Raw genomic sequence first — 24,158 nt, 5'->3', positions numbered from 1 at the left:
TTGGTTGAGAAACATTTCACATTTTGTGGTTTAACTTAGTTTATTTGGTCGTCTTTTTTAGAAATAAGGGTTAATGCAGTATTTTTTTATCATTCTTGTAGGTTTTAACTTTTAAGTCATTTTGACGATTGCTTGAATCCTGATTCCTGATCAGATTGACTCGATCACTTTTATTATTCTTTTACTGTTGGATATATATGGATTATTGATTTATTGTTTTCAATTTCAAAGTCAATGAAAAACATGTTCTGCCTCCACAAGTTGTCTTATGGTTTCATTATGGTGTTTGATCTTGCAGACTTCTATTCTCTCCTTGATCTCTTGAAGTGATTTTGCTTTATGTAAATTCTAAACTTACATGTTGATCAAGTGAACCAAGCATGATAAAAGAAACAAAACAAAAGAGATACTTATAAGTATCCTATAATATATAAAAAATATATTATAGGAAAATTCTTGAATTCATATTATAAAAACATATTATACAAAATGTATACCAAGCATGATTGAGCTTATCATCCCTATTAAGTATGAATTCTTTGATATACCGAGCGTGGGCACACCCAGGCTCGGCTCATTTACTCTTTCAGAAGAGTGGGGCAACTAGTATGCTGCAGCTAGTTGTTTAAAATTTTAAATAAATATCATTATTGCTAGTAACAGTCGGCCAATATAAATTTTGTTTTTGTTCGTTGTTATGTTATCTTATTTTGGCATTTTTTCATAAATGCAAACTTTTGAAAGAACTTTTTTTTTAATTTTGTTTGCTTTATTATAGTATATTATAGAATCATAGATCTTTCACCTCCTTAAATGATGTTTATTTATTTGTTTTAGTAATTGGTAAATTATGAGTAATGATTTGTGTTCTTCACTCTCCATCATTTACTGTTAATAATAGTTTTTTTAAAAGTGTTTTAGGCTGATTCTTATACTTTTATGATGTAGATATATTTGCATGTTCTTTGCTTCATTAATGACCATCTCAAGCTATGATCACGATAATTCTGATGACGATGATGATTCTTTGTACAATTTGTAGCATGAATCATCTAGTGGTGTTGGGAAGGGCAAGAAGAGGTCTTCTGCTTGTCCATATCAGTTTGAGGACAGAAACAAAAATTGTTTTGATGAGGAAGATGAAGAAGAATATGACTTGGATGACTACTATTCTGAAGATGACCAAGATGATGAACCATGCAAAAATATTTATCATGGGTCATGGGATCTCCAAAGGGACAAAGTGTTGGGATTGCCTTTTGCCCTGTAGTTGCAAAAAATGCAGAATTGGCAGAAAAAAATTAAGAGGCAAGTTCGTCGAGTGGAGGTTTCATCAAGTGCATTTGAGTTGAGGAGATCAAGAATTGATACTCCGAAGAAGCCTATTAGTATGACTACATCATCTAGTGGAAGCCAAAAAACAATTGATATTCGTGATACCTTTAAAAAGGTAGAAAGAGATGATGTAGATCACAAAATTATCAGATTTTTGTGTGCAAATGACATACCTTTCAATGTGCTTCGATCACCATATTGGGAAAAGATGATATCTGCAGTTAGTAAAGTGCCCGGATATAAACCCCCATTATAAGAAAAAGCACGAACAACGTTGCTTGACAGTGAGAAAGAGTGTGTTCACAGGGAGTTAAATGAATTTCGAGAAAAGTTTGAGGAGTTTGGAGTTTCCATTGTCTCAGACGGTTGGACAAATATCAAGAACAAACACTTGATAAATATACTTGTCTCAAACTGTTTGGCTCGATGTTCTTATATGCAAGCGATTTTTCTAATGTGCAACAGTCAGCTGCAAACATTGCCGAGTTTTTGAAGACGGGATTTAAACTTGTGGGGCCTTCTAATGTAGTGCAAGTGATTACAGACAATGCAGCAAATTGCAAGTTAGCAGGTGAAGAATTAAAACAAACGTACAAGTATATTTTTTGGTCACCTTGTGTTGTGCACACACTTAATTTGATCTTCAAGGATTTGGCACATGAGTTTCATTGGTTGGAATAAACATATTTGCAAAGTAAAGAAATTGTGAAGTATATCACAAATCATTCAAAAGCACTAGCAATCTTTAAAAGCAATGAAAAATTAGAATTAATAAAGATTGCAAAAACAAGGTTTGCTTCACATTATACTACTTTGAAACGCTTGCTTGATGTGAGGGAGAGCTTAAGGCTCACCGTAATTTCAGATAGATTGAGCGATTGGAAGCAATCATGCACGGATGAAACTATGAAAAAAAGGGTTGTTACAACAGAAACAATTGTTCTTGATGAAGAATATTGGGATTTTGTACGTTTAGCATTATTGATTACAAAACCCATCTATAAGATGATTAAATTTTGTGATCAGGAAGACCCTATAATTGGTGAAGTGTATGAAGGCATGGACAACATGTTGGGAGAAATCAAAGACAATCTAAAAGGACAACTAGATTTATATGAAAAGATTCATAAGATTGTCTCAAATAGATGGGATAGAATGAATGTGCCTCTCCATAGTCTAGCCCACATGCTTACTCCAAAATATTACGAGTCGGAGTATCTCAAAATCCCAGCAGCAGGAGGGGTCAAACGAGTTTCTCCTGGTAAAAATTTAATTCTATCTATTTAATAAAGTTTAAAGTTAAATGATTTAATTATTTTATTATTTCATTTGCATTTTCTTGTTATAGTTACTAAACATTTTTTTTTGCAGAAAAGGATAATGATATCTTAGACGGTGCAATGCTCGCGCTTGAAGTCATATCTTCTGGAAATGAAGAGTTATCTACACTTTATAGGTCACAACTTGTGGCTTTTGCATCAAGAAGTGGAAGATTTAGCCGAAATGCAGCAAGAATAGATGCACTGAATCCTATAATATCAGTGCTTAATTGGTGGCGTTTTTATGGTGGTGATACACCGGAGTTGAGAGCATTAGCCATTAAGGTTTTATCTCAACCTATTAGCACATCTTCTGCAGAAAGAGTGTGGAGCACCTATAGTTACATTCACAATGTTAAAAGAAATAGGCTCAATGAAGATCGTGTTGATACCTTAGTGTATATTCATTTCAATCTTCGATTGATTGACAGGTATAATTAAATTGTGTTGTACTTTTGTTTTGGTATTTTTTTTTCTCTTTTTCTATCATTGATTGTTTATTAGCATTCATATTTTATATTCTTGTTATAAAAGATGCAACAATCGCTATAAAGAAAGGCCTAGTCGAAAATGGGATATCAATCCAGAACTTCCTATTGTAGAAGAAAATACGTTGAGATTAGAGGATATGCGATGGAGAGATTTGGATGATAGTGCACAACAATCAAGCACTATTTCCAAATCCAAACATAAAGATGCACAACCAAGAGCTCCATTACCTCCAATAATTATACGTACAAATGAAGTTGAAGAGGATACAAATCAATCCATCAGAGCTAGTAGAACTGCAGATATACAAGAGCGACCATCAGTTCCTCATGGTCGGATTGATCGTTTCTTTAGCCGGAGACCTAGGCAAGGTATGTTGATATTGTGTTTTTTATATTTTAAATTATGGTTTTTGAACATTTTAATTTTTTAACGTATTCATTATAGGAAATGAAGGAAGGAGCAGAAGACATGGTCGTGGAGGACAAGAAGCACGTGATGATGCAGAAAGTTCGCGATCTATTGCTGACTTGAAGGGGAAGAGAAAGATGACAGATTAATTAACTCTTGAATTATTAATTTTTTTTATGATGCAGTTGGAGTAATCCAACTTAAAAACTTTTATATTACTTTTTTGTCATGGTCTTGTAATCTTTTTTTGGTATACTTTTATTTTGAATCTTGCATAATGAAGTAAAGTAGTGGATTATGTTAATTTTAAGTTTAGAGTTTAGAACTTTGTAGCTTATAATTTACAATTTAGAAATTTATAGCTTAAAAATTTAACCATATCTCTATGTAATCTTTGAGTTTATTGATTTCTCATTTTCTATGTTGCAGAGATGACAAGATTTACAACATCAAATAACAAGTCATTTGATTCTTTCGTTGAAAAAGGTACGCTTTTTAATCAAATTTATTTGTTTTCTTAATGCATTATTTAGTGTTCGCATGCATTTGTTAAATAGTTGCAACAAGAATGTGAATTATGATCTTCTTTTGATGTATAATTTTTTAAATGTTTGACAGTTGCAATATGATGCATTTGTTAGATAATTACAACTTATATTATTTATTGTCTGTATACATGTTTTATTTTGTCAATAATGACATAAATCTTAGTTTTTGATAAAATAAAAATATATAATTACATTTTCGCTTCTCTTTCGATTCTTATTCGCTTCTCTTTCGATTCTCACTCGAATCCTATGTCGCTTCTTAGGTCGCTTTCAGTTCGCTTCCTAGGTCGCTTCTGAGACGCTTCCTGGTTCGCTCCTAAGTCGTCTCGCGCTTCCCGCTTCCTAAAATTTTAGAAGTACCTCGCTTCCCGCTCCCGCTTCCTCGACTGGCAACTCTGAGTGCAAATAAATGTTTGGTGCATGTTTACTGTCATCTATTATGAAAAATGTATCTTGAGTAAACTGCATTTTATAGGTCAAGTGGAGGCCCTACAGAGACGAGGAACATAAGGAACATGACATGGTTGCTCCTACAAGAGAACTCATTGAGGACATATGGATGCATGACATGAATGAAGTTAAGTGATAAATGGCAAGCCGCGTATTACGACAGTCGGGGAAGGGTCATTTAGCACCCAAACCCGCTCCTTGTGTGAGCGCCACAATTAACTACAATGTAAAGGATCAGAAGAAGGAATTTTCCATCCATTTTACAGTGGAATTGCAAAACTGGTACGATGGTGGAGATGGGATTGAAAAATGCCAACAATTCAGTTTCACGCCAGGCTACACATAAGCTTACAATCAACATTTGTCTGTCTGTTCCAAAGTATCAATAGAGAGTGACATAGTAAAGTATGCTATTCACTTTGATTTGCCATTGAAAATCATGTTGTGATATGAAATTTGGAATCAACCTGTTATATTACAAGAGACGGACCATCGGAGGGCTGACTTGGGAGCTGCATATGATGACTTGCAACTGTAGTTTGCATTTGCTAAAGCTAAGATCAGAAAATTGCAAGCAAGGAGGCGAAAGAGCAAGTAATCATGATAAAAGATGAGCTCTTGTAGACCCAGAAGCACAAGAGCAAACAATCCACGAACTCCACGGACGCTTCTATGCGCAACAATCCCAACCCATAGATGACTTGGATTGAAGATATTGGGCGACATCTCATTTTTTAAGGAAAAGATACAAGTGTTTAACATCCAATGTAATGGAGTCCTTGAATGCATGTATTGTTCCCTTGCATGACAAGCCTCTAATTCCTTTGATCGAAAGACTTCATGTCAACTTGATGAGTTTGTTTAAAAAAAGGAAAGACATCAAGCAAAACATGTCAGACATTATTGCGCCTTCAGTGAAAGAAAAGATAGGTGATCTAAGAAAAAAGGCACAACAACTAAATGTGCACGAGGTGTCTTGCCATTGATGTATGAACAAGGCCCGCGACTGCCATCATAGTTACAACGTTGACCTTGAGAAGAGTAAATGCTCTTGTATGGAGTGGCAGATCGGTGGCATTCCATGCACGCATGCAATTGCATGCATCCAGTATGAGAGAAAGCTGCTATAAGATTTCCGTGACAAATATTTTAAGGCTAATGCGTATAGAACTGTGTACAATACATTCACATTTATGCTGATGGCAGATAATGCTCTACACATTCCTTTAGCAAGTCTTCTTTCACTCCTTTCATCGAAAGTGTCATGCAAACCAGGGCATTCTAAGGTCAATAGACGGAAGACTGTCATGCGGACTCTTCTAACAGGGCACCGCACCCAGGCGGGTGCAACACTTGGACACAGCTTCCTTTGTGTTAGGTGAAGTCAACCACATTGATGTCCATTTCTATCCAAAAGTAGATTCAGTTAACCCTAATCAAGTCCATTTTTATCTATATTATATATATAAATACATAAATGCACAGGCATTAACAGTGTTAACTTAAAACTGTTAAAAATTATATATATATATATATACCCTCTCCGCACCCAAGTTTTTTTAAAGTGTCGCATCGCCGCACCCGCACTTATGTGACATAGGAAGACAACGCCAAAGGAAGTGTCATACAAGTGCAGTATCTGTGGTGAGGTTGGCCACAATAGGCGACATCATGCTTAAGAGTATGTTTTGGTAATTACTTTATGATGCTCTGGGGGGGGGGGGTGCATGTGTGTGCCCGTCTGTATGGTCTGAAAAAACTATCATATTATGTTTTATAATTGTCTCTATGTATGTATGTGTTTGGCCTGTTGGTAAGTGATATTGATTGGTACTATGAAGAAAGCACAGCCTTCCATGTGTGCAACTCAGAAGGACACTAGAAAAGCACATCTTCAACACAATGTCAGTATCGCAACAGAAAAACCAATTATGATAAGTTTACTTTGTGGTAACACAATTGAAAATGCAAGTGTTTTTGCATTTGTAATGTGTCATGAAAACAAGTGCAGCACGAAGAGCTAGAAGTGGGGCCAGATGTGGATCCACATATATTTCTGGTTGGCAAAGAGACGTCATTGACGAGTGATGTAAGAGCTAGATTTGTCTGTTTGTTTGTTAGTTATGATGCAATGATTTCATTAAACCTTAATAGAACATGATTTTGGAAGCAAATTTCTTTGATGTGTTTTGTTGCACGTTACTTCTGCAACATATGAACTGTTACATGAAGTTCATGCGAGATCAACATAAGAAAGGTAAACTCGGGAAAACCTCTACCAAAGGTGCAATTTCATTGATAAGTGGTTTTGGGTAAGACCTTACTATAAAAATGCAAGTGTTTTTGCATTTGAAAATGCAAGTGTTTTTGCATTTGTAATGTGTCATGAAAACAAGTGCAGCACAAAGAGCTAGAAGTGGGGCCAGATGTGGATCCACATATATTTCTGGTTGGCAAAGAGACGTCATTGACGAGTGATGTAAGAGCTAGATTTGTCTGTTTGTTTGTTAGTTACGATGCAATGATTTTGTTAAACCTTAATAGAACATGATTTTGGAAGCAAATTTCTTTGATGTGTTTTGTTGCACGTTACTTCTGCAACATATGAACTGTTACATGAAGTTCATGCGAGATCAACATAAGAAAGGTAGACTCGGGAAAACCTCTACCAAAGGTGCAATTTCATCGATACGTGGTTTTTGGTAAGACCTTACTATGCATTACCCCTTTTCCACGACTTACTGAAACCAACTCTTGCCCTATGGGTTGAACCACAGCAAATGATTCAACATAACCAATTCATTGTTGGTCGTTCTTTCCTGGAGAAGAGGAACTTGTCCTACAAATTGGATCAATGTGACAAGGTTTCTTCAATACAATGTAGGTAAAGTTACTTGTGAAATAGATACCATGCATACATGTCTCAATGTCACATGTTTTTTAATTCTTTCCTTGTTCAGATTTTGATTACATTCGACTGGGATAAAAATCATTGGGTTCTGTATGAGATGGGTATGAGGGCAAAGTAGTTTAGTTTCTACAATTCCCTCTCACCCATACAACTCATGTAGACAAAGACTTGACAAAATTGGTATGAACATTTAATTATGCCATCTTTGTAATTTGTTTGCTCTGTCGCATATGATTATTATCTACTAGTTATTGTGCTTGTTCCAGACAATTTTTTGTGCAGAGCAGCTAGGATTTGATGCTTATACATAATGGAAAACAGAACTCATTGAAAGTGCTCCTCAACAAGACAATGGGTAAGTCACAACTAATAGATGTCAGGCTCTCGTTCAGATGAGCTTGTAGTTTGAGAAGAATTCAGGTGCACTTGTTAACGAGTTTGTTACAGGTTTCATAGTGGACTATTTGTTCTCAAATTCATAACTTCCTTGAGCACGAGATTCAAGCCATAATTCACCGAGGTAGTGATGCTTTTGGGTTCATGACAGCTATCGTTACTGTATTGTAAATGTCTTTATATCAGAGTTGCCAGTTGAGGAAGCGGGAGCGGGAAGCGATACGGGAAGCGGGAGCGGGAAGAGAGGCACTTTCAAAAATGTAGGAAGCGGGGGAAGCGTGGGACCACTTAGAAGAAAATTATGAACCGTCTCGGAAGCGACCTAGGAAGTGAACCGGAAGCGACCTAGGAAGCGAACCAGAAACGAAGGGAAAGCGAAAAAAATGGGGAAGCGCGCTTCCCATAAATGGGAAGCGTGTTTCCCATAAAAGGGAAACGCGCTTCCCATAAAAGGGAAGCACGCTTCCCAAAAAAGGGAGACGCTTCCCCTCACGCTTCGGAAGCGCGACGTTTCGCTCTTCCGAAGCGCGCTTCCCCTTTACCCTAGGCGCTTCCGGTAACTCTGCTTTATATAGATAAATGACCTTATAGAAACATATCACAGAATTCAGGGAAATCATGATCAAAGATTATGAGAAGGTTGCAGTAGCGAGGAGAGAATAAAAAGCAGCAACTGAGAGGACAGGAGCAGAAGCAACAGTTGTGAGTGGGAGTGGGAGTTGATAGTGACATCTTGATGTACATGAAACACAATTGGACTTGTGTCTTTCATGTGTAAATGTTTCACACATTTGCGCTAAGATTGAATTGTAACTTATCACATGGAAATGTTTCACACATTCTAAAGCCTTTGTTTATAAGCATTCACAAGCCTCTAGAATGATTACGATTTCATATGCACTTTTATTTGATGAAGCACGTATATGTCTTTGATTCTAATTGTAATAGGTTGATTTGTGGATGATTACGAACCCGCTTTATAACAGTGATTGAGGAGGTCCACATCTATTTAGTCGCGAACTGCGGGGTTTCACAAAAGAGGTTTGCAACTAATAGACGCCTACCCGAGAAGGTTTGCATCTATTTAGTCGCGGACTGATGGGTTTTGCAAAGAAGGTTCACAACCTATGTCACACGGACTCGGCTAAGGAGGTGTCGCACCCGAGTCGACACGCCCCGACACGGGCGCGGACTCAGGTGCGGCTTCGGACTCGGCCCGGACTCGGTCAACGCCGAGTTGGACTCGGTCAACGAGTCGAGGCCGAGTCCGTCTACATTTTGGACTCGGTCAACTTTGACCGAGTCCAAAAATGTCCATTTCGATTTTTAAATTACATTTTGGATCCGGGTAGGATCGGGTCCGGACCCGACCCAGATCCAAATTTCTTTTGCAGCCGAACCCTAAAAGGGGTTTATCGACAGGGGGGAGGGGCTCACCCTCTCGATTTTGCCTCTCCCCCTCAGCCACTGCAACTTTCTCCTACACCCACGCCGACGATCCAGACTCCGGCGACGGTACGCACAGGCAGCCACCGTCTCCCCCTCCGTCAACACTCAACAAGTATGTCGATCAACCCTCCCTCTGCTCGTAGCCTCCCTCCTTGCACCCTCTGCTCGCAGAAGAGGGGCTCGACCCCTCTCTGTGCCTCCTATTCACAGAGGAGGGGCTTGGCCCCTCCTCGTTTCGCTTATGTCAGGCAAGCCCCTCCCCCCGTACCCTCTGCTCGCAGAAGAGGGGCTCCCCCCCCCCTCCCTGCACCCTCTGCTCGCAGAAGAGGGGCTCGGCCCCTCCCTGTGCCTCTGATTCATAGAGGAGGGGCTCAGCCCCTCCTCGTTTCCCTTTTATGGCAGGGGTAAGAAGTAGGAGTGGGGGAAGGAGGGGGCTCGGCTGACAGGCCGATCCTTGCCCCGCCGAACAACAGGGGAAATGAGGAGGGGCCGAGCCCCTCCTTGTTTCCCCTGTTGCCTTTGGCTTTTTAGCAAGGGCGAAGCCCCTGGCACGGATAAGGTTCAGCAGGGGCTTGCCCTGCCCCTCCTTTTTGCGTTAGATAGGGGGCAGGCCCCCTATCTAGAACATGATTTGCAGAGGAGGGCCTGGTTTGAACCTGATTTGCACAAAGGGAACGAACCTGGAGTTCCTATTACTATTATTTTGAAGTGTTTATTAACTTTATTTTATTTACTTATTTTCTTTTCAGTTTTCACTTTTCAGATATAATGGCGAATTCTAGTGGCAGTGTCAATACATTTGGTTCAAGTTCTAACCCTGAATTAGAAGTTTCTCAACCACTTTGGAGGCTTGTGACAAAAGGGGTAAAAGCTAGTAGTGGTGGTGGTGGGAATGTGCAATTTCATTGTAATCTATGTAAGACTGTTTTCACATGTTCTTATACGCGTGTGAAAGCACATCTTTTGCACATTCGTGGTCAAGAAATTAGGGTATGTTCTGGGGTTGACAAAGACAAGTTAAAGCAATTAAAAAAAGAACAAGAGGAAGCTGAAAAGAAGAAAATTGCAGAGATGAGAAGCGATTCGATTAATTTGTCTTTTCCTACTGCTAGTGATATACAAGAAGAGCTTTTAAAGAAAAGAAAGATGGAAAGCAATAAAACAATACAAGCATCATTCAAAAACATGGCAAGAGCAGAAATTGATAAAAAGATTGGTCGATTCTTTTACTCAAGCTCAATTCCTTTTAATGTAGCTAGAAGTCCATACTGGAAAGATATGATTACATCTTTGGCTAATTGCAATTTGAGTGGTTATGTGCCTCCTAGTTCAGAAAAACTAAGAACAGTCATTCTTGCAGAGGAAAAAAATAGAATTGAAGACTTGTTAGAGACCCAAAAATTTGCATGAAAACGACATGGAGTGTCGATTGTTTCTGATGGGTGGACTGATATACAAAGGCGACCACTGATAAACTTCATTGCTTACTCACTTAATGGGTCAATCTTTTTAAAGACTGTTGATGTATCTGGAGAGTATAAAGATGTTGAATATTTAAAGAGATTATTTATCGAAGTGATAAAAGAAGTGAGTGATGAAAGTGTGGTGCAAATCATTACTGACAATGCTCCAGTTTGCAGTCGTGCAGGAATGAATTTGGCAAGTGAAGTACATATTCACATATTTTTTGGACTCCTTGTGCAGCACAGTTTAAATTTGGCACTGAAGAGTATATGCAATCCATCAAAAGATGATGCACATGCACATGAAATGTGCTTATGGATTGAGAAAATAGAGCATGATGTTCGAAATATTAGAAATTTTGTTGTAAACCATCATCATGCCCTTTCTATATTTAATAGGATCTCAAGTTACTGAAAGTTGCTGAAACTCGTTTTGCTTCTCTCATTGTTATGATAAAAAGAATTAAGCAACTCAAGAATGCATTGATGATGATGGTGCTGATCAAGATTGAGATTTTTATCGTACTGAAGATGATGTCAAGGCTCTATCAAAAAATGCATCTATGATGATTTTTGGTGGGATAAAATTACATATTTTGTTGAATTTACAGAGTCTATTTGGAAAATGTTGAGAGAAGTTGACAGAGATGTACCCATGCTTCACAGAATTTATGAAATGTGGGACAATATGATTGAAAAAGTTCAAAGTATCATTTTTAAACATGAGAAGATTCAGAATTTTACAATCATGTACATTCAGTTTTAGTGAGAAGATGGGATAAAAGCAATACACCTTTGCATTGCATGACACACTCTCTCAATCCAAAATACTACGCAAAAAAATGGTTGACAGCAGGTGTTGGTCATGTTTCTCCAAATGAAGATCCTGAGATATCAAGAAATAGAATGATATATTTGGGAAGACTTTTTAATGATCCTCACATGTTTAAGGTTGTAAATAGTGAGTTTGACAAGTTTTCTACTAGGAGATTTGATTCTTTAGCAACACTTGTGGCAAGGGACGAGGAAGATCCCCTTAATTGGTGGGCAACATATGGATCAGAGACACCAAATTTGCAATGTCTTGCAATGAAGTTGTTATTTCAACCTGCTACAGCATCTTGTTGTGAAAGAAATTGGAGTACATATGCTCAAATTCACAACATTAAAAGAAACAAACTCACTAGTAAAGAGCAGAGGATTTGGTTTATGTTCACTCAAATCTACGATTAATTTCTCGTCGCACCAAATAAGAGTATAGGTACTTTTTTTTCTTTGTATTGAAAGTTTGTATTTAAATATTTGTATTCAAAGTTTTAAGTTAGATACTAATATAGTCATTTTTTTATGCAGTTGTGGACCATCCAAGAATTGGGATGTAAATCCAGAAGATTTTGACTTGGAGAGAGGACATAATTTACATACTCTCAACATGGACTACTTCGATCTTGTTCTTCCCACTAATTCAGACGATGAGGCAGATTTATGATAAGTTTTGTTGTTTATCACACTCACAAGCTTCTTTATGTGTTATATTTTGGTAAGTTTGTGTTGTTAAGAATTGCTTTTTTATTTTTGCTTTAAAATTTACAATCTTTATGTGTTAATTTATTGTTATATATATAATTATATATATTTAAAATATATATTTATAATATATATTTTTTAATATATATATATATATAGCCGAGTCCCCGTGTCCAAATTTTTTGGAATTGCGCCGCACCCGTACCCGCACCCATGTGACATAGGTTGTGAACCTCCTTAGCGAAAACCATCAGTTCGCGGCTAAATAGATGCAGACCTCCTCAGGTATGCGTCTATTAGTTTCGAACCTCCTTAGCAAAACCCATCAGTCTGCGACTAAATAGATGTAGACCTCCTCAGGTATGCGTCAACTAGTTGCGAACCTCCTTAGCGAAACCCATAAGTCTGCGACTAAATAGATGTAGACCTCCTCAGGTATGAGTCTATTAGTTGTGAACTATGTCACATGGGTGCGGGTGCGACACGAGTGCGGCGCAATTCCAAAAAATTTGGACACGGGGACTCGGCTATATATATATAAATATATATATATATATAACAATAAATTAACACATAAAGATTGTAAATTTTAAAGCAAAAATAAAAAAGCAATTCTTAACGCAAACTTACCAAAATATAACACATAAAGAAGTTTGTGAGTGTGATAAACAACAAAACTTATCATAAATCTGCCTCATCGTCTGAATTAGAAGGAAGAACAGGATCGAGGTAGTCCATGTTGAGAGTATGTAAATTATGTTCTCCCTCCAAGTCAAAATCTTCTGGATTTACATCCCAATTCTTGGATGGTCCACAACTGCATAAAAAAATGACTATATTAGTATCTAACTTAAAACTTTGAATACAAATATTTAAATACAAACTTTGAATACAAAGAAAAAAAGTACCTATACTCTTCTTTGGTGCGGCGAGAAATTAATCGTAGATTTGAGTGAACATAAACCAAATCCTCTGCTCTTTACTAGTGAGTTTGTTTCTTTTAATGTTGTGAATTTGAGCATATGTACTTGTGAGAAATCAGATGTGGGAGTCACCTTACTATTGTAGCAAGAGATAGAGAGAGAGGTAAGAGGGAAGAGAGAAAAAAAATGTTGGGCGTAATGTCTTCTCCCCTTTCCATTGATATTTATATGTTGTACGAGTGGTACAATACAGTACAGTATGTTGTACAATACAGTACAATACAGTACAGTAGTACAATACAGTACAGTATGTTGTATAATACAGTACAATACAGTACACTAGTACAATACAGTACAGTATGCTGTACAAGTGGTACAATACAGTACAGAAATATATTCATTTACATATACATATTTAACAGCCTCCCTCAAGTTGAGGATGATCTTCAATCATGCTCAACTTGCCCTTAAGTAACCAAAATTGATGACTAACCAATCCTTTGGTGAAGATGTCTGCTACTTGGTCTTCTGATCTGACATACGAAGCCTCAATTTCTTCTGTTTCAATCTTTTGTCTAACAAAATGCTGATCAATCTCAATGTGCTTCGTGCGACAATGATGAATAGGGTTAAAAGAAATATTAATGGCACTTTGATTATCACATAAAAGCAGAGAGGAAGAGATAGGTTCATTCAACTCTTGAAGAAGATGTTGTACCCAAGTGACATCAGTTGTCCCTGCTGCCATTGCCCTGTACTCTGCCTCAGTGCTGAATTTAGCAATGGCCTTTTGTTTCTTACTACTCCAAGTGACAATATTTGGGCCAATAAAAACACAATATCCTGAAACCGACCTACGCTCATCAGGGTCCCCACCCCAATCTGCATCACAATATGTAAGTAAACGGTGTCCTGTAGTGAAGCTTTCATCTTTGTGATAGAGCAATCCATCTCCAATAGTCCCTTTCAGATATCTGAGAATACGCTTAATACATTCCATATGACAATCAGTGGGAGCATGCATAAACTGAGATGCTTGATTTACAGCATAAGCAATGTCAGGTCTTGTAAATGTAAGATATTGCAACATACCAACAATGCGGCGATATAAAGTGGAATCATGATATAATTGGCCTTCTTTTGCACTAAACTTATGATTTAAGACAGATGGGGTGCTGAGAGGTTTACAATTAATCATACCAGTGGTGTGAAGAATGTCAAGAGTATACTTGTGTTGACTTAGAGTGAGTCGATCATCTTGTCTATCGACTTCAACTCCCAAGAACTATCGCAATGGGCCTAAGTCCTTCATCTTGAATTTGGCCATGAGTAAAGACTTGACCAAGGCAATATGTGCATCATCACTCCCAGTGATAATGATGTCATCAACATATATAAGAACCCAAGTAGTAACATGATCATTCTTATACATAAATAAAGAATGATCAAGTATACTCTTAGAAAAGCCATGCTGCTGAATTTCCATGGAGAAACTCTCAAACCAAGACCGAGATGCCTGTTTTAAACCATAAAGAGACCTTCTCAATTTACAAACCCATGTAGCCGCATCATGTTCACTATATCCAGGAGGTTGCTCCATATACACCTCTTCCTTCAAGTCCCCATGTAGGAACGCATTCTTGACATCCAACTGGCTAAGAGACCAACCATGCTGAAGTGCCAAAGTGAGGATCACACGAATGGTGCCAATTTTGACAACAGGGCTAAAAGTTTCCTCATAATCTTGCCCATATTGTTGTGTGAATCCGCGTGCAACAAGGCAAGCTTTATATCTTTCAATGCTACCATCTGGTTTACGCTTGATCTTGTAAACCCATTTGGAACCAACAACATTTTTATCAACAGGTCGAGGAACAATATCCCATGTATGACATTCATGAAGTGCTGCCATTTCTTCGTTCATAGCTTCAACCCAAGCTCGAGAATGGGCTGCCTGATGGAAAGTAGACGGCTCTTTCTCTTTGGCCACATTGGTTAGAAACAACTGAAAGTCAAGAGAAAAATTGTTGTAACTAACCCAACGATGGATAGGATGCCTTTCACGTGTGGATCGTCGAAGAGGGGGAGCCTCGTGAGATGGAGTTGAAGGGGCTCCTCAACGGGCATAAACCAAACCTGAAAACCGTGAAGGTGCATCCTGGATGATGGAGTTGTCTGCTTCAAACTGAATTGGTTCATCAACAACAGGATCTCTGATAGAGTCATATAGCAAAGTATCACAAAGCCATGGATCATAAGTAGTTTGCTCATATACCTGAGAAGTATCACAAGTGCTGAAATGGTCATCATCAAAAACAACATTTCTAGACACCTTAATCTTACCCAAAATAGGATCATAACATCTATATCCTTTATACCCATCGGCATATCCCAGAAATCTGCACTGAACTCCTTTGTCCTGAAACTTGTTACGTAAAGAATGATCCACATGGACATAACAAATGCATCCGAAAGCATGCAAATCATCATAAGAAGGGTGAGAACCGTGAAGCAAATAATAAGGAGACTGATCTCCTAATAATTCCATAGGCAACCTGTTAATGATATGCACTGCAGTGTGAAAGGCCTCAGTCCAAAGAGAGAAAGAAATATCAATATTGTGCATCATACTTAACGCGGTTTCAACAATATGCCGATGCTTACGTTCTGCTACTCCATTCTGTTGTGGAGTGTAAGGACAAGAGGAGTTACGTGTGATGCCATGGTCCTTTAAATATTCACTAAAATCATGAGATATGTATTCTCCACCACCATCACACTGGAAATAAGTGATATTTGAATTGAAAAGGTTCTGAACAAGAGCATGGAATTGTTTGAAAAGTTTGAACACTTCAGATTTGGATTTCATAAAGTAAATCCAAGTGTAACGAGTGAAAGAGTCAAGAAATAACACATAATAACGAGAGCCAGATAGAGATGAAACAGGAGCTGGGCCCCAAACATCAGAGTGAATAATTTCAAATGGCTTGGAAGCTCTTTTATTGATACTTTGAAAGGGAAGTACATGACTCTTGCAGACATTACAACTAGGACACTTATGATCTAATTTGACTTTGGGAATAAAACCCTGAGAAGACAATTTGTCAAGGAACCCTTGACTACAATGACCTAACCGACGATGCCAAGAAACTGGCTTATTACATTGCATAACAGAAGAAGACTGACTCAAATAAGCAGGAAAAGATGGAGACACGGTAGATGACGTCTTCAAAGTCCCGGGGGCTGCTTCGAAGACGTACATGTTTCCGCGTCGTTCACCCTTAGCGAGCATCTTCTTGGTTCGAAGGTCCTTAAGACAAACAGAAGACGGAGTAAATTCTATGGATGAATTTGTTTCATCAACCAATTTAGAAACAGATAAAATGTTTTTCTCAATGGCAGGAGTGAGTAAGACATTTTTCAATGGTAGTGTAGATTGTGACAAAGAGAGAGGTGCATTTCCAGTATGAGAAATAGGGTGGTGGGAACCATCTCCCGTGACAATAGTGTCAGTGCCAATATAAGGAACCATGTTGGAAAGTTTACCTGCATCAGAAGTAACATGTGCGGCTGCTCCAGAATCAATATACCAAACTCCATCATCATTCTGACGCAAATTCATGTTGTTAAATGCAGTCATCAGAATTTGTTGCACATCATGTGGCAACCCTGCACTCTGTCCCTGATCAGTACCCTGATGTGCTCGAAAATTTCCCTGCGGCTGCCCCTGAAACTGTCTAACATTCATCTGTCCAGCTCTTGGTCCTGGCCTCCCTGCCTTGTTGCGATTCTGTGGGTTGTGCCAACAATCTGCTTTCACATGGCCACGCTTGTTGCAATGGAAGCAAGTAGGGACACGGGTACCTCTAGTGGCAGGTGGAGCAGTAGGAGTAGGAAGGAGTCCTCCACGGCCCATATGAGCAGCAGGTGGACGAAATGAGGTAGACCCAGATGTAAACATGACAGGATGAGGATCATCAATAAGATGATCTTGAGTCAAACTAACTTCATACTGTAGGAGTTTGGCCTGTAAATCCTCAAAGCATGGAAGTGTAGAGGCAACCTGTAATGCAGTGCAAAACATACGATATTGGGGCCCAAGGCTTCCCAATACCTGTTGAACAACATCTCTGTCAGAAACAGGATATCCAATAGCGGCCAACTGATCAATGATAATTTTGATATCCCCTAGAAATTCAGTAATGGTCTTAGTTCCCTTTCGCATAGATTGGAACTGCCATTTCAGTTGAAGTGCACGTGATTCAGAAACTTGTGAATAAGAGTGAGCAAGATGTCTCCATAGTTCTGCAGCAGTAAAATGGTCAGAGATAGTTTGTAATATACGATCAGATAACGTGGCAGTCAAATAGGCAACCACAGATTGGTCCTTCTGAAACCAAACATCATACGCAGGATTTGGAATAGCAATGCAACTCACCTTCCCATCATTACCAGTTACCTCTTGCGTAATAGTCATAGGTGGGGCGGGTGATCCCCCATCCAGATGCCCGGAAAGACCATGACTTCGGATAAACGGCAGAATTTGGCGTTTCCAAAGTAAGTAGTTATCATGAGTTAATTTGTGAGAAACAAGTTGAGAAAGAAATCCGGGGCTGATTTTAGAATCCATAAGGAAGAAGATCAAAGATGAATCAAACAGCACGACAGAAATTCGTAGGTTGTACGGACAGAACCGTACGGACAGAAATTTTTGAGTTTTGGAAATCACGATTTTTTAGTTAATCGTGCAGAATGTACGATTTATCAACTATATTGCAAGAAATAGATAAGAAATCACAAGAAGTTTGAGAAAAGAGGCACTTTTGAGAAATGAGGGTTCCCAAATTTGGGGAAAACAGAAATTAGGGTTGATAAAATTGGGGATAACAGAATATGTAAGAAGGAAAAAGATGCACGATATGAGGAAATGAAGAAACGACGTCGAAATATAGTGATTCAACGGAGAAACAACAGAGAAAAGATGAAACACTTTCCTTGAGAACGCCCAAAAACGCACGTCAAGGTCCTTAGGGGCCTTCCAGATGATCGTGATTACCACGCCCTTGGCTCTGATACAATGTGAGAAATCAGATGTGGGAGTCACCTTACTATTGTAGCAAGAGATAGAGAGAGAGGTAAGAGGGAAGAGAGAAAAAAAAATGTTGGGCGTAATGTCTTCTCCCCTTTCCATTGATATTTATATGTTGTACGAGTGGTACAATACAGTATGTTGTACAATACAGTACAATACAGTACAGTAGTACAATACAGTACAATATGTTGTACAATACAGTACAATACAGTACAGTAGTACAATACAGTACAGTATGCTGTACAAGTGGTACAATACAGTACAGAAATATATTCATTTACATATACATATTTAACAGTACTCCAATTTCTTTCACAACAAGATGTTGTAGCAGGTTGAAATAACAACTTCATTGCAAGACATTGCAGATTTGGTGTCTCTGATCCATATGTTGCCCACCAATTAAGGGGATCTTCCTCGTCCCTTGCCACAAGTGTTGCTAAAGAATCAAATCTCCTAGTAGAAAACTTGTCAAACTCACTATTTACAACCTTAAACATGTGAGGATCATTAAAAAGTCTTCCCAAATATATCATTCTATTTCTTGATATCTCAGGATCTTCATTTGGAGAAACATGACCAACACCTGCTGTCAACCATTTTTTTGCGTAGTATTTTGGATTGAGAGAGTGTGTCATGCAATGCAAAGGTGTATTGCTTTTATCCCATCTTCTCACTAAAACTGAATGTACATGATTGTAAAATTTTGAATCTTCTCATGTTTAAAAATGACACTTTGAACTTTTTCAATCATATTGTCCCACATTTCATAAATTCTGTGAAGCATGGGTACATCTCTGTCAACTTCTCTCAACATTTCCCAAATAGACTCTGTAAATTCAACAAAATATGTAATTTTATCCCACCAAAAATCATCATAGATGCATTTTTTGATAGAGCCTTGACATCATCTTCAGTACGATAAAAATCTCAATCTTGATCAGCACCATCATCATCAATGCATTCTTGAGTTGCTTAATTCTTTTTATCATAACAATGAGAGAAGCAAAACGAGTTTCAGCAACTTTCAGTAACTTGAGATCAGAATGCCTATTAAATATAGAAAGGGCATGATGATGGTTTACAACAAAATTTCTAATATTTTGAACATCATGCTCTATTTTCTCAATCCATAAGCACATTTCATGTGCATGTGCATCATCTTTTGATGGATTGCATATACTCTTCAGTGCCAAATTTAAACGGTGTGCTGAAAAGGAGTCCAAAAAATATGTGAATATGTACTTCACTTGCCAAATTCATTCTTGCACGACTGCAAACTGGAGCATTGTCAGTAATGATTTGCACCACACTTTCTTCACCCACTTCTTTTATCACTTCGACAAATAATCTCTTTAAATATTCAGCATCTTTATACTCTCCAGATACATCAACAGTCTTTAAAAAGATTGACCCATTAAGTGACTAAGCAATGAAGTTTATCAGTGGTCGCCTTTGTATATCAGTCCACCCATCAGAAGCAATTGACACTCCATGTCGTTTCCATGCAAATTTTTGGGTCTTTAACAAGTCTTCAATTCTATTTTTTCCTCTGCAAGAATGACTGTTCTTAGTTTTTCTGAACTAGGAGGCACATAACCACTCAAATTGCAATTAGCCAAAGATGTAATCATATCTTTCCAGTATGGACTTCTAGCTACATTAAAAGGAATTGAGCTTGAGTAAAAGAATCGACCAATCTTTTTATCAATTTCTGCTCTTGCCATGTTTTTGAATGATGCTTGTATTGTTTTATTGCTTTCCATCTTTCTTTTCTTTAAAAGTTCTTCTTGTATATCACTAGCAGTAGGAAAAAACAAATTAATCGAATCGCTTCTCATCTCTGCAATTTTCTTCTTTTCAGCTTCCTCTTGTTCTTTTTTTAATTGCTTTAACATGTCTTTGTCAACCCCAGAACATGCCCTAATTCCTTGACCACGAATATGCAAAAGATGTGCTTTCACACGCGTATAAGAACATGTGAAAACAGTCTTACATAGATTATAATGAAATTGCACATTCCCACCACCACCACTACTAGCTTTTACCCCTTTTGTCACAAGCCTCCAAAGTGGTTGAGAAACTTCTAATTCAGGGTTAGAACTTGAACCAAATGTATTGACACTCCCGCTAGAACTCGCCATTATATCTGAAAAGTGAAAACTGAAAAGAAAATAAGTAAATAAAATAAAGTTAATAAACACTACAAAATAATAGTAATAGGAGCTCCAGGTTCGTTCCCCCTGTGCAAATCAGGTTCAAACCAGGCCCTCCTCTGCAAACCAGGTTCGAGATAGGGGGCCTACCCCCTATCTAACGCAAAAAGGAGGGGCAGGGCAAGCCCCTGCTGAAACTTATCTGTGCCAGGGGCTTCGCCCTTGCCAAAAAGCCAAAGGCAGCAGGGGAAACGAGGAGGGGCTCGGCCCCTCCTCATTTCCCCTGTTGTTCGGCAGGGCAAGGATCGGCCTGTCAGCCGAGCCCCCTCCTTCCCCCACTCCTATTTCTTACCCCTGCCATAAAAGGGAAACGAGGAGGGGTTGAGCCCCTCCTCTATGAATCGGAGGCACAAGGAGGGGCCGAGTCCCTCTTCTGCGAGCAGAGGGTGCATGAAGGGGGGGCGAGCCCCTCTTCTGCGAGCAGAGGGTACGGGGGGAGGGGCCTGCCTGACATAAGCGAAACGAGGAGGGGCCAAGCCCCTCCTCTGTGAATAGGAGGCACAGAGAGGGGCCGAGCCCCTCTTCTGCGAGCAGAGGGTGCAAGGAGGGAGGCTACGAGCAAAGGGAGGGTCGATCGACATACCTATTGAGTGTTGACAGAGGGGGAGACGGTGGTTGCTTGTGCGTACCGTCGTCGGAGTCTGGATCGCCAGCGTGGGTGTAGGAGAAAGCTGCAGGGGCTGAGGGGGAGAGGCAAAATCGAGAGGGCCCCTCCCCCTGTCGATAAACCCCTTTTAGGGTTCGGCTGCAAAAGAAATTTGGATCTGGGTCGGGTCCGAACCCGATCCGACCCGGATCCAAAATGTAATTTAAAAATCAAAATGGACATTTTTGGACTCGGTCAAAGTTGACCGAGTCCAAAATGTAGACGGACTCGGCCTCGACTCGTTGACCGAGTCCGACTCGGCGTTGACCGAGTCCGACTCGGCGTTGACCGAGTCCGACTCGGCGTTGACCGAGTCCGACTCGGCGTTGACCGAGTCCGACTCGGCGTTGACCGAGTCCGGGCCGAGTCCGAAGCCGCACCCGAGTCCGCACCCGTGTCGGGGCGTGTCGACTCGGGTGCGGCACCTCCTTAGCCGAGTCCGTGTGACATAGTTCACAACTAATAGATGCATACCTGAGGAGGTCCGTATCTACTTAGTCGCAGACTAATGGGTTTCTCAAAGGAGGTTCACAACTAATAGACGTGTACCTATTAGTCACAGACTGATGGGTTTTGTAAAGGAGGGCCGCAACTAATAGACGCGTACCTACTCAAGTGCACGACTAATAGCTGTGGCCCTCCTCAGTGTCCCCTTCAGGCCCATAAATAAAAGCATGTTATACATACATCAACATTTATAAATCAAGAGTAAATATATTCCAGGTTTTTATACAAAATTATACACAAAAATAAATATATTGCAGGTTTCTAAACAAATCATGAATCAAATGGTGTCATGTCATAGAGGGGCTGGGACTCTTGGGGATGCTGCAATGCATACAACCATGCGCGTAGCTCTTGGATCATTTGCTCTTGCGTATCTAAGAGGTGCTTCTGGGTTGACAAAAGCTCATCCCTTGTCAGGATTACATGCTCTTTAGCCTCCAGAGTTGCTCGTAGTTCTTGGTTTTCAGTTTTATCAACTGCCAACTACAGTTGCAAGTCATCTGATGCAGCTCCCAAGTCAGCCCTCCGTTGGTCCATCTCTTGTAACCCGTAAAGCTTAGTGTACTTTTTTAAAGTCACCTCAACTTTATTGTGAATGGCCTTTCACTGCTCCTTGACCATACACGCAAGGTTGAACAATGATGTTTTTCTTGACTTTTATACATTTCTAGAATCAGCGTATCACTGCTCATACATAAACTATAGTTTGTATATTTTACATAACATGGGAAAAGACAAAAAAGATACGCCCAAAAATATACTGTTAAATATTTAACATACTGAGATAAAACCAAGAGAGTCAAGACCAAAAAAATCAAAGTTCCATAATGTCCTTACACTCTATACTACAATCACCTTGAACCATTGTTAAGCCTGAATGACAATTTACGCTTTAAAGATGCTAACTAAAAAAAGAAAGAGAATCTAATGTGTAAAAGCTGCAGCAAACAAAACAAAGATCGACTAAATGTAGACTCTAAACTCTATTATGTTCCGAACAAAAAAAATGATTCATAGCCTAGTCCAAGACTCCGAGTCACCATCAAGTCCATATTGCAATCACATTTACTAAATGAGTCAATATTAAACAAAACAATAGAATCAAATCCTAGACAGTCGTTTGGATATAGACATACCGCATCTAACAGGATGTTAGATGTTTTGAAGTCCCGGTAGATGACTGGCCTTTCAGCTTCTTCATGAAGAAAAGCAAGGCCTTTTGCAGCACCAAGGGCAATTTTCATTCTGATATTCCATGAAAGTGGCAGAGACCCTTCTACATGGGAAGTGGTTGTTACCAAAATACATTAAAGTCTCTTACAGTAAAGAGGGACAAAAAGTATCACATAACCTAACCAAGAAGGGGAGAAAAGAGGAACAGAGTCAAGATATTCATGATATAAGTACATTAATAATGATAATCACTATATCCAAAGACAAACATTTTTGTTTCTTGATCATCCATGACAGAAATGAAGAATTATAAGTTAAGATATTGATGCGACATGGAGAGAAAAAAAAATGAAAACAAAAAACTGAAAATCTAGTCAGTCGTTCTTCACTATCACCATATATTTTGTTGATATTTAACACATAATTTTCCTATCCAAGGATAAATACTAAATCAACAAAAAGCTTTACCACAAAGAATTATGACAGGGCAAAAATATGGGTGATGACACCTGAACTAACTCCAGTTACAGCTTCAATGATAGCAAGTCATATAAAACAAATATGTACTCAGAAAGGATGCAACATAAAGACAATGAATGGTTGTTTCAAGCACTCACTAGAGGAAAGTTGTTCACAGTTCTGCTAAAGTTGTTCTGAACAGAAGATAAAATCTAAGGTAAAACTAGACAAATCATCAAAAGGCTTTCCCACAAGAATCTAAAGATGCCAAGGCAAGGACAACAAACAGCACCAACACTAACACTTCATATACACAGAAAAGGATATGAACTAGAAAAGTTGCAACATGAAGGGAATGACGGGTTGGTCCTCCCAAGTGTTCCCTAAAATGAAATTCCTGATACTTCTCCTAGATTGATCTACTTTATATTGCTTTTATAATAAATATTTAAAAGGAAAAAAATGCCATAATATTTCCCCATTTAAAAATACCACAATATTTATTATTTACCTTTGTTTTTCAATAATTTAAATATGTTTTCATTATGTCTTTACTTTTTTATATTTAAAAAATGTTCTACTTTTTTAACACTTCCAAAAAAAATATTAACCAAATGGTCCAAATCTATTCTTCCATATCTTTTGTGCTGTTTTTAAGTTTTTTTAAATGCTGACATTTTTTTTTCTGAGCTTTACAGAAAATCCTATAACATGCAGGAAATTGCCTTGTTAAGCCAAGACCAATATAGGGAATATCTACTAAATTCATGAAGCATAGCAGATGCATTCAATTTATACCCTTGAACGCCACAAAGTTTTAAATAGTTCCATATAGGAGGCAAAA

At 38.6% G+C, this 24,158-nt stretch overlaps 1 protein-coding gene across 8 annotated transcripts in view; it reads right to left on the bottom strand.

The window, feature by feature from the left end:
- The window catches only part of LOC149829512 (serine/threonine-protein kinase PBL34-like), a 42,237-nt gene that overhangs the window by 13,391 nt on the left and 4,688 nt on the right, over window positions 1-24,158 (bottom strand). For 4 of the 8 annotated variants that reach the window (XM_090015992.1, XM_090015994.1, XM_090015996.1 and 1 more), the window contains exon 4: window positions 22,819-22,958. In XM_090015992.1, the coding sequence (XP_089872118.1) occupies window positions 22,819-22,958 (140 nt within the window). The remainder of the gene's footprint in view (window positions 1-22,818; window positions 22,959-24,158) is intronic. The other 4 variants (XM_090015993.1, XM_090015995.1, XM_090015997.1 and 1 more) reach the window with 1 other exon arrangement.

Source organism: Nuphar pumila, chromosome 8 (assembly GCF_984573655.1).
Source record: "Nuphar pumila chromosome 8, dmNupPumi1.hap1.1, whole genome shotgun sequence".
NCBI classification, from domain to species: domain Eukaryota; kingdom Viridiplantae; phylum Streptophyta; class Magnoliopsida; order Nymphaeales; family Nymphaeaceae; genus Nuphar; species Nuphar pumila.
The sequence above is the reverse complement of the archived record's forward strand: the minus strand, read 5'-3'. Positions and strand labels throughout refer to the sequence as shown.